At 36.1% G+C, this 12,521-nt stretch overlaps 1 protein-coding gene across 1 annotated transcript in view; it reads left to right on the top strand.

The window, feature by feature from the left end:
• The first annotated feature begins 873 nt into the window (after nucleotides 1-873).
• Nucleotides 874-12,521, top strand: part of IMPG1 (interphotoreceptor matrix proteoglycan 1) — a 66,628-nt gene continuing 54,980 nt past the window's right edge. Inside the window, exon 1 of the mRNA XM_075148035.1 lies at nucleotides 874-940. Coding sequence (XP_075004136.1) covers nucleotides 874-940 — 67 coding nt within the window. The remainder of the gene's footprint in view (nucleotides 941-12,521) is intronic.

Genomic DNA, 12,521 nt, shown 5'->3' with positions numbered 1-12,521 from the left:
TATAGCTATGTGCTTGAAACAGCATTTCTCAACACCGTTTCTCATTCTCCCTCCATGCAGCACCTTCCCTCCCCCACTCCCAGTTTGGCATCAAATTGTGCCAGCCCGGAACACTGTTGCAATTTACTGCTGAGTCACATCATTTCACCGCTGTCACAGAACATCACCATCACTGCTCTGATAGGAATATTGCAACAACAACCTTTTGGTATGAGAAGGGAGAGAGGCTTCCCAGACACATGCAGTGGAAAAGCTGTGTATAGTATGTTCTTTCAGAAAAAGCTGTTTTCCTCTTCAAAGGAAGTTCCCTGGGTTTTATGATCACTGGTTTGGAAATAGCACAATTAGCTCTCCCCATGATTTCGCCTCTGTTCACACGCCGTACCTCCAGAATGCCCAAAGGATCAACATTCGAAGGCAATGGGCACTAGAAGAGACTTCCGTTGTTTATCATGGTGCCGCTGAAGTCTTCTGGGGTTGACAGATGCTGCTCCAGAAGGTTAATAAGATGAAGAAAGCTCTTCCAGCTGGACCGTAAGAGGGATTATGTCTGAGCAGCAGATAAACAGATTATTCCAGAAACAGACACTGCTTTTTTTTTAAAACTTCGTCACTCCTGTCTTACCACTCCAGTCCCCCAGGCTAGAAGTGTGTGCGTTGGAGGGGTTTGTCCAGCTCTTGCACTCTGGCACCTGTTGCACTCTTTGCCTAGTTGCAATTCAATGCAGTCCAAGGCTGGGGACACCTGAAAAATAATAAGAGGGAAGACATTTGGGGTTGTTAGTTCTTTAAGAAAACAAAATTCTTCTACTTGAACTAAATATTATTTCCTGCATGATTGAGCTTGGAAACTGTGAATGATCAATAGACAGTATGCACTTGAAAACTGGATTAATATTTTTGATCATTTGCCTTGCTCTCCAAGTTCAGGGAAGCAGAGGTAAGTTCATATATGAAAGGTTTATATGAATTTATATTGCATATGTTGGAAAAAAAAATTGAAAGATCATGGTATTTTCACATTACAGAATTCTTTGTTTGGTATTTGGTGTTTTGACAATTCAGCTAGAGACAGTACAATTACTGACACTGCTATAAAGTTGGAAAAAGAAATGTTCACAAGATTTCTGATGTGTATTTCCCAGGTTTTACAATCTCTGTAAGAGATGCCATTTAGTTTCAATTTACCTGCATATGTTCTGTTATGAAAAAATACAATTTCAAAAACAATTATATGGAAGGGACAAAATAGCTGAAAAAACATCTAAGTGCTGACATTGTTAAAGACAGTCTGTCATCCCTGAAATGAAGAGGAAGTAGTAAAGTATGTCTTTGTATTTACTAGCCATTGTCAGAAACAACTTCAAAAACTTTTAGATACACAAGTTCTGGAGGAAAAAAACATACTGGCAAATATTCAAAAAATGGCAATAGTAGTAAGGATTACTGTAATAATAATTGCAAAATTATTTGCAAGAAAACAGAAATACAGGCAACTCTTCTGTGCTTAGTACTAACTATTGCTCCTCTTGAAAACACTAAAAAGTTTACAGCAATTTTAAAGCTTCTTCAACAACAAAAAAGAAAAAATGGTGATATGATTTGTCTCTGTTCAGTTCCATATACAATAGATTTAGAGGTTTGGGGAATATATTTAATTTTGGAGGAGGTTTCTTACTAACCTTTCCATCTATGCTTTGGTATTTATATAATCGAATTAAAAGCCAACATTACAACTGCTTTATGCTTGCCCAAGTCAATGACCTCCATTTTATGTCAATCTCAGGCATGTTAATTAAATGCAAAGAATGTAAAATGATAAAAGAGAAGCATCCTCAATGGTATTTAAATATTTGTTAAAGAGACAGTGTGAAACAGTCTGCTGTCAATATTACTTGGAAAGTTTTATTTACACATTTTTTTTTTTGGTCTTGCTTTTCTTTGCATAGATTTTCTTTAAAAAGTAAAGAACACAGTTCTTGTATTTCACTGAAATGATGTAAATGTTCTCTAGTGGACAATTACAGTACTGAAAAAATCCCTGGGAAAAAGTAATGTATTAGTTAACACCAGATTTATATTCTGTTGCTCTTTGATTTTACTTTTTAATGCCATGTAAATAGTGTCATTTAATCATTAATGATATTTTGGAAATGTGGCAAAAAATAAGAGAATGTGTGATAGTTCATGTCTGACAAGAAGAAAAGTTATATCAAAATGCACTGCTTTTGCATTTAAGTTTCTGTGATGGAAAGAGATAGAATGAATTCCAGGTAATTCGTGCATGCTTGATGGTATCATTATAGTCCATATTTATAATTATGAACTGAGAACATGATAATGTAAAAACTGGGGTCACACAGTTTCACCCATTGCAAATTGTGATTGTATGTTACAATACATTTCCCACAAAAGACTTCAGCAAAATTCTGGGAGACTATCTTGACAGGGAGGAATACAGAACTGTATATTATCTCCCTAAGAGATGTAGTAGAAGACTTGGTGCATAGAATGTTTATCAATACTCAGGAAACAATGACCAATAATAAACTTCACAAAGCATCTTGCTTATGTAGCAGTGTTGGAATTTTCTCAATTTTTATGGCTTTCAGAGGAAAAAATATTTTTTCTACACATGCATGTGAATGATAATTGGAAAAATTCCTTCCCACCAGTTTTATAAAGCACATGTGGCATGCATAAATGCATAATAATTACTTTTTATTGCAATGTAGTCATTCCATATATAATATTTTAAAACTACGTTATCTCAAATATATGCACACAGATCTCAAAAGATTTAATGCTTGTGTTAAGAAACTTCTTTACTAGAGCAGGGATGCTTCCAGAACTGTTATTTTATGATTTAGCATTAGGGTCAAATACTTACAGAAAATATTTTCAAAAGTACACAGGCTCTCCCAATAGTCTGAATACTTGTATTAATCACTCATTAGTGATCCTAACATAGATGATTTGAAGCTTTTATGGCTATTCAAGTTTGCAGTACATGTCAGCTGTGACAGACTAGGAAATAAGAGACTAAGATATAAAATACTCCCATCTTAAAAGAAAAAACATAGAGCTAATAATCGCTAAATATTTATAGGGTTAATCAGTTGATTTTTTTTCCTCATGAACAAAATTATCTTAAATTCAAATTCCTGATTTACTCACATCTATATTTAACAAAAAGTGGGTTAACAAAAGTGGGGCTTGCTCAGTAATGTCTTTTGGTCCTTCCTCCCCATCCCTATTTTAGGACCAAAAAAGTCCTTCTCCCAGCCATTTGGGGGCTATCCAGGAGCACCTTCAATTCCACAGTAAACAAACAGAAGCAAAATAGAGACTTTAGAGGTAGAGTGTTTATCTTTGGCCATGACTAGTGCCAGAATCCAGGAAATTACCTCAGGACTTGAACTCAGGTTCAGGTGCCACTGTCCTGACACAAGCTGTCTGTAACAATGGGAAGAGAAAGTGAGGGGGACAAAATCTTTGCAACAGCAAAAAATTCTACATGCAAAATATGACAGTAATTTTTAACTGTTCAGTTGTAAACCACTGAAAACTCAGACTAACTAGCCAAATACAGAGGAGCTTTGAAGTCCCAAAACTATATATTGATGCTGGGTACATCCTAGCACTTAATACTGAGAATGTAAGGGAGCCAGAGAGTGTTCAAGGCTGTTTAGTGTTATTTTTTATTCAGCAAGCAAATATCCGCTATTTATTCAACCATTCTTTAGGACACAAAGGCTTTGTGTGTGCTCTATGAAATCATTTTAATTCATTCTGACTTACCCCTTCCCACTCGGCTGTTCCAATTCAGCAATAAGTGTTGCAGTTCAAGACTATAATTGCCCTTGAAAAAAGGGTTAAGAAAATTTGTGCCAAAGGGAAAAGGAAGTCAAAAAACACAAAGCTTCAAAGAAAGAAAGAAAGAAAAAGACATCTGCTTTTTGCACTAAGATTATTTTCTACTTTCATCCATAAAATAAGAACTAAATATAAGAACTAAAAATAAGAAGTTAAAGTTAGCTTTCCTGGTTGTGCTTATAAACAAATGAAAAGTAAATGGTTTTTTTTGATGCTTCCCAAACAAATGTAACACTAGATCATATGCGGGTTTTAATCTTATCTATTTCCTGACTAAAAGCTAAACTTGACTAAAAATACTAGAATATTGTCACTGAATCATAGAGATTAATTTCAGATATAATCACACCTGTACCATAGTGATTAGTGAACTATATGTGAATGAACAGTTAAATGTGTGGGATTTTTTCTCTGAAAACACCTGTGGACAAGATGATCACTATCAATAATAAAAGGTTTTCTCTTTTTAGAGTACATTAATTTATAGGTTACAGATTATGATAAAGTAACTTTACTTGGAGTCTTAACCTGCCAGAAATCCAGAGTATTGTTTATGCTATTTCTAAGCTAATTGTGGTGTCCTAGTGGCTTCAGCAGTGCGCTAAGCAATATGGCCAACATTCATTAGATGTCTTCTTCCCAGAAGGAAAACTGTGTATGCATCCTACATTCTTTTGATGCTTTAAAATATTTTAAACATATGTTTTCCCTGCTTTTGTACCTCTGTCCTATTCCCAGTCCCTTTGGGATTAAAATGAGTCTTCTGCTCATTCTTTATCACACAACTCTTCCTTTTTTATCAAGAATGAGGTGCACTATCCTGCACATTCCATGCACTTTGCACGGCCAGCTGTGTTTCAAACCATTTCTTCCCCTTAGGAATGTGTGATATTGAACACTGCACTTCCCGAAAAGAAATATCTATCTATCTGTCTGCTTGTATATACATATATACTGGCATTTAGTCACTATCAGCTGCTATTTACTGGACAGACACTTCAGAATAGTAACATATCTGGAAAACTAAGATTAATAATCATCTGCCACAGTGTAGGTGTGTTTATATACCCTTACATAATTGTAGCACACCTTATCATTTTATGCAAGCATACCACCAGTTTTAACCTTACAATAGACCTGTTTGACAGAGTAATGCTATCATCCTCGTTTCACAAAAGCATGAGTGTAACATAGAAACTGAAGCCCTGACCTGTAAGAAGCATTGCAGTCATAAAGCAGGACAACAGCAGAGTTTAGCAGGCTGATTCTCAAAGCAGCTGCCTAGTCACGTAGATGTCTGCAAATCAGTAGGACCCAGGCTCATAGGTACATAGCTAATTGTACTTAGGCCACCATGCTTACCTTTTCAGTGGTGAGGTTCTACTGGTTTTTAAATTTCTACTTCAGTGCAGAGCCAAAATTACCTTCTTATTGGCCACTCTGAATCTTTCAGTACCTCTCTCAGGCTTTATCCAATTGTATATTAACAATCTTGGTAACCCTGTTTCCTGAAATACCAGTTTTAGTGAGTATGCTCCAGGTATACTTTTCATGCAGATAAGTCAACATAGATCATAGATGTCCCAGCAGTTTCAGGTAGGAAGCAATAATGCACTCATCTTTCATTTTGTGATTTTGTGGTTACAGTATAAAATGAAGACAGTTCTATTAAGTTCTTTTCCCTTTCCTCTTCTCCCTCAAAACTAGACCAATTTCATCTTGCTCAGAAGTTGGCCATGCTTAGAGCAAGGAGTTGGACTAGGTGACCTCCAGGTGTCCTCCCAACCTAACTTGGTCTATGCAGCTTCACATATAACTAAGTTAAGTAAGGTTAAGTCCAAGTCACTCCAAGTCACTCACGGAGTCAATTAGCCAGAGACTGTAGATTGCATTGCAGGATGAGTGCCCCTAAACTGTGCGTAAGATTCAGTTCCAATAACACAAGTTCAAGGGAAGTGGTGGCACTGTGGCTTCTGGCTCCTGGAAGCTTTCCCATATGCCAACCATCTTAACGTCGTCATATTTGAATACAGTTACCTCAATAAGCCCATTCTGCACTGCGACTCTTTGACTCATACCATCAAAATTGTTGAAATGTTGATATACATGGCAAAATATCGCTGGAACTTGAACTTATGCTGTCTCACTGACTTTCTGAGAGGATGGCTGTACGACTGATTAGAAAATGAATAGCAGAGATGCTCAAGTGAGTGTTTCATCACTGCAGTTTGGATGCATCCCTCCAAGAACTACTCAAACATTTAAAGCATTTTCTTGCATCTTTTGATGCAAACAATATCAGATAATAAAACAGCATTTCAGGCCAAATGCTTCTAAGATGGCCAAGGAAATACAAATAGATATATGTTTCATATGTCAACATTAAAACCAATCATTCTTCAATGCTGTTTCTAGTCTAGGTCCTGGACCTTAAGCAGGCTGTTATAGGATTCAGATGTTGGTAATGAAACCATAGATGGCCTTTGATATTTTCTATGAATTCCAGCAGCAACGGTTAGTAGCGTTCATGGATAACAAGGAGGTTTCTTCACCAGAATTTGCTCTTACCTGTCTGAAAGAGATGGTATATATTTCTACACTAAATGAGACATATGATGTCAAGGAAAACATTACCTTCTTATGATGCTCTTTCAGGTAGGAAGGAAATGTGTCAAAATCACACGTGTTGACTCATAAAGCTTTCAGCATGTTTAATATTTGTGGTTGGTACAGACTGCATTTACTGTGAATGTGGATTCATTGTTAGTCAACTTATGACAACTATATTCACAAAAGCAGGAGAATCTTACCAGGGGCACATTACATTTTATATTCTCATCTCTAATAAGGTAGGTAATTCACCATAGTTATTTTGCCATGAATTGTATAGTTAGCATAATTCAAAGATGTTACCAAATTGTCTATTTAGAGAGGGAGAAAAAAATTGTGTTTGTCTGTTATAAGGCCTAAGCATAAATTTCATAAAAATTGTTTCAAATTATCTTCTTAGCTTTCTTTCTGAAGTTGGTAGATTTAACAATTGTGTTTCTGCACTTGGCATAGAAAACCACACAGATTTGTGTGAGTATCTGGGAGGAGGGGAACAGCTGAGGGATTATGATATCTAGTTTAGTTTCTCAGTGTTACCTACTTGCAGTAATTAAATTCTTCACACTTACTGAAATTCCAAAGCACATTGGTTGATGACAACAGTGATCTTTGGTACCAAAATGTAAATCCAGGTTAATTTAAGGAGTTCTGCAAAGAACCACTATTTAATGTCATCTCCTAGCTTTGAATGTAACACCATTAAAACAAAAAGTTTTGTGGTTTTTATTAAAATTTAGACATTTGCTACTGTCATTGCTATACCATATATTTAAAAATAACTTATCACATTCTTCTCCAGATTTACTTCCATGTATGTTCTGAGGAGTAGATCGTTTCATTATAACCAAACGTTTAGAATTTTTAACATAATGATAACAACAAGAATATATCACATAAGGATTCATGGGAGCCTTGCCTTATTTGAGTACTATGTTAACAGTAACTAAATTCTTCATCTTCCATAAATGTTTAAAGGAGCATCATCACACATTCCTGCCAAGAAGCAGGATTTATGAAAACCCAGCACTTCCCTGAATTTTCAAGAAGGAAAATCCCTTCATCCAGATCTAATTCAAAACAAGAACATAGTCTTTAAAAGGCTGAAAATTACAGAACTTACTTTTTAAGCAGGAGCCTGAAGCTCTCCTGTGACATAGAGAGCTTGAGCACAGCTTGTGAACATGTGCAGATGACGTTTTGTCATGCTGAATCCAAGCAAGAGATACAGGGATCAGATGTATTTTGTCTTCAGTACAAAGTCCCCACTGCACAGGCAGGGCCTAGCACCTCCCTGACACATAAAGTGATGCTGAGTCTTGCATAACACAAAATATTAGTAGGTACATGAAAGGTTCTGTAGTGCTGGGTGTGTAGACACCAACTTCGTGGTACTTGTGCAGGAAGTTTGATAGTGGACATTGGTCAACTCAACACAGGGTCTTCCAAGCTGGAGGCCCGGACCTGGCCCCCATAGCTCTTTGCCACAATTCGATACCCAGGCCTCATTCCACAGGTAATGTCACTATTTAGTGACATTTAAGAATGACATTCACACAAGCCAACATACCGAACAGGAATCACCAACCTCATCATTGTCAATATTCATTCTGAGGAATTAAAATTAATAACTTTTAACACAAATGCCTTAGCCCTCTTCCTCTGTTTTAGGAACACAGGCATTCTCCTCCAGCCAGTGTTCATCATCTTCTGAAGCTAGGCATCAATGTCAGCTCCTTATCTTTCAGCAAAACATCCCCACAGTAGTGGATACTTCCTAACCCAGCAGTTCACTGGCTAAGTGCACTAAACCTGAAGAAGTGAGATCCAAACTGAGTCCTGTCCTGTGCCTCAGCTACCATAGTTAGCTCCCAGACAAGAACTACTACCCACCAGAATGCAACAACTGTTGGGGCCGAGTCCCCTCAGTAATTCCTCTCAAAGTTCTTTCACTGTGTACATGAAAAATAGTTAATATATTGGACACAAAGAGAAGTACAAGCAAGACGTACAATCTTGTGTTTCAGGATACTGAGCTCTCGGAGACAAGAACTGAGCAGATTAAATATTAGTATTAATTTTTCTAATATGGGATTCCATTCTCTCAAGGTTTTAAAGTTGTGAGCCTTCACGGTTGTGAAAACAAGCTTTGAAATATAATGCAAACACAGTCAAGAGCTACAGTGTCTGACAAAGCACTGGCAAAGCAGCCCCAAACATCAGCAAACTTCCGCATCTGTATGGGAAGATAGAGGTTGTTGCATGCTTCTCCAGGAGAAGATAGGTGCTCCTCCTAGTACTCATATGCAGGATCTAGGCTGCACTTGATGATAAAGCCATGCCATATTTTAATCTGCTTATCTAAGCCCCATCAATCCAGTCAGACCCTTCCCATGCAGCTGGGACTGAGGCGATGTGGCATAAAAAAGATTTTAAAAGGAATATAAGGAAGGAACATGTCATGGGCACCCTGTCTGGCACTGGCAAGAGCTATTAGAATTTGGGTTCCTCGCTATTCCCATGACAGGAGGAGACTGCCTCTAACCGAAGAGTGCAGGATATTACCTCTTTGTACTTTCTATGCTCCATCTGGTGTTTACATTGATCAGCCCTTTCAAAGATCTCAGAATCAACTTTCCATGACTAGTCATCCTTGCTTTTGTTACTGGTTGAATTATCAACACAGGGGCTGTCTGTTTAATTGGATCACAACAACACATTTATGGGATCTTTGTTGAATTAACCCTCTTTGATAAGCTTTCCTGGTCCCGTTTCAGCAGTTCCCCTTAAATAAGCCTTGTCTTTTAATTAACAATTATTTTATTGTGCAGGCAATATGTCTCATTTATCAATCAAGTATTCCTCTCTATCCTAAGAACATCCACTTATTTCTCAGACTAATTTGCTTTTTCATACATGTCAAACCTTGTGATTATTTTAATGATGAATTATTCAGACTTCAACAGTTTTGTCCTGATGTCACCTTGAATTTTGCTGCCGAAACCTTTAGTTACCATATTTTAAATTCTTCTCTTTGTATACATTGACAACTTAATTTTCTAAGGTCAAATAAAACTAAAAGTTTACTTCCAAATTAATGCTATAGGTAAATGTTCTTACACAGAGATAGCCTACATTGTTCAAACAAACCCAAACAACCCATACCAAAACTGGAGGCCTCCCAAAACTGATCCTATTAACAGTTAGAAATGAATAAAGCTGTGTAGAAATGCATCCACTGTGGTTATACAAAAAAGGTATGAATACAAGCTTCTTGCTCCTGTGTTTATAAAAGCAAATTAAAAAAAAAAAAAAAAGCTGACTAATTATCTGAATGGATTTAAACACTTTTTTTCTAGAATCCAGTTAAATAATGATGTACTTTTCCTTTTACATCATGCAGATTATTAAAAACACATAGGAACTCTCACCTTTGAAATCTATTTCTCCTGCCTTGTTTTTTTAGTGAGGGTATAAATTTATAATGCAGGTCTCAAGAGACAGAGGGGAGAGGCCTGGCCTAATTCCGAGGATTTCAGATTTTTAATTTGAGAAATGAATACCATTTATCTGCCTGAAAACAAAACCTGAAGAACAGCACTATACACTTGAAAGACCTGTATGGACGTCAAAGCACTTTGATTAGGTCCCATACGAATAAGATTGCTATATCATATTTTGAAAATTGCTTTATCATATTTTGAAAATATTTTGTTATACTTGTCTAAGTTCAAGACTAGAGGTCAGGCTGACAGTGACTCTGTAGATCACCTTGGTAAAACTACTTCAACTTTTTTCTTCAAATATTCCACCTGGAAAATGGGGACAATAACACAGATTCTTTCATGTGAAAATAAAGAAAGAGAGTAAAAGCTTTATTTAAGGTATCTTGGAGATTAAGCTAAAGTACAGTAAAATGTTACCAGACTTTGACAGTTATCTGCCCTTCTGCCCTAGAACTATCAAAGAAAACTAAAAATCTTAGACATACCTTTTAGAGGTAAAACAGAGACACTCACCTTTGTGAAACAACAGAGTTAAATTAAAAAATTCAAATTGGGCAGGGTAAACACTAAATATATTAATTGCATATGTTTGTTTCAGAAAAGAGAACGAGAATAAAAAAATTACAAAAATGACTTAATTTAAGAAAAGCAAAACAGCCTAGTATTATTGGGATTTTTTACATGATCAAATGATGTACACTGTAAAATTTGCACCACTCCAGTTTACTCGATTACTAAATTGCACAGTAAAAAAAAAAAGGGATCAGCTAATATATGGGTCCAATTTCATAATAGCACAGGTCTTTTTAGATTATTTTTTTCAATCCAGGACACTGAAAGCAAAGCATCTAAAAAGTTGTAGATGGAGGCATATTATAGTAAAGTATATGGCTGAACCATCTGGGAGTCTTAGGTAAAAATTTCTCAGTTCAGAATTTCCACAGACACAGGGGAAAGCACAGGTCTGAAGAAATACATATAAATAATGTTTGTACCAGAAGACAGGTTTTCTTCCATTCATGTTCAGTAAATATTAGGAAATAGGTATTGGACAATCATGTGGAGAAAGGGGATGATGCTTTCTCCAATTCAAATTTTGCTTAAGTTTAGTAAAAATGTGATTTCAAGAACTGATGATAATAAAAGTTACTCTAGTAAGGGAAATTTACCAACCACAAGATATAAATGAAATTAAACCTATTACAATAAGCATACTTAAGCAACAGATCCCTCCCACAAAAAAGTGGAAATTGAAGGGAAAGAATGAAAATAGAAAAAATTTACACCTACCCTGAATCGGCTAGCACAACAGTGATAACTGGAAGCAGATAATATATGGTCACTTTCTCAAGACTGAAAAGCCCAAATAGTGACCCTAACACAGAAAGTTTGAAATCATTACAACAATCATGTGAGAAGAATCTCCTTTGTCAGTCTTATGAATAGTATAATTCTTAATTCAAGTTAATGGCTTAGGGATAAATCCTGGGGAAGAAGCAAATCCTTCAAGAAAGGCCTCTGCTCCATACAAAAGCTATCAAAGAGCTTAGTGACAAAATCCTCTGCCCCAGTTGGTCAGACTGCCTGGGCAGCTGGTCTATCACAGTTAATATACCTTGTAAAAGGTAATAGACTTACAACTGGCTACTTTCCATGTAGATTTTTGGTATTTTCTTCTAGAGGATTTCAGGGGTCTGCTCTGAGATTTCAATGGCATTGTATCTTCCACTCTCACCCCATATATCATTCAAATAATTCGGTGTCTCACCTGATCCGGTATTTTGCCACTTGTGGTTTCTGATGGACCCAGAGCCATGTTTTCACAGGGGAAATTAATTTTATGCAGTTTATGCTTCATTATCTGACATTACTGTGAAAAAATTACTTCCATTTCATTTAATGACAAACACTATATGACTGCATCATCATTTTAAATTACCTTGCAACAGTTAGACAGTTATAGGCCTACAGACTGCTGCCTCTGGCATGCTTTACAAAGCAATAACAATCTCCTGTTGCCTTCATTGTATAACTTCCTGTCTTTCATACAATATTCATCATAATCAAACAGTCAACTTTTTTCCATATCAGAGTACCACCTACCTCATAATATATGTCATTATGATTTCTACAGAGTAAGCATTGAGTGTTCATTCTGAAGTTAAATAAGAACTGAGACATATATATATATGCACATGTATATGTATACTGACATATATGGTAGAACTTTTCCCATTCTTTACTTCAAGTACTATCCTTTTTGTAACAGTATGCTTCTCAACTATTTTTCTCTTATCATTTATCTGCCCTCTTTTCTTTAAACATTTAATTAACACAGTTCGAAATTGTCAAGATAATGTGTTTTTACCTTCCTTATTTTCTCTTGATTTGCCTAAGAACACGATAATTAGTGTTTGTTATATGCAGCATGACATTTCTTCTTTCTCCAGCAAACTAGTAATTTTTTACTCTTACTTTTTTTGACAGTATTACTCTCACTGAACTTGTTCCTTTTGAACCCTATTATTTCCT

The sequence above is a fragment of the Calonectris borealis genome, chromosome 3 (genome assembly GCF_964195595.1).
Source record: "Calonectris borealis chromosome 3, bCalBor7.hap1.2, whole genome shotgun sequence".
NCBI classification, from domain to species: Eukaryota; Metazoa; Chordata; class Aves; order Procellariiformes; family Procellariidae; genus Calonectris; species Calonectris borealis.
This window is presented reverse-complemented; position numbering and strand designations above follow the sequence as displayed.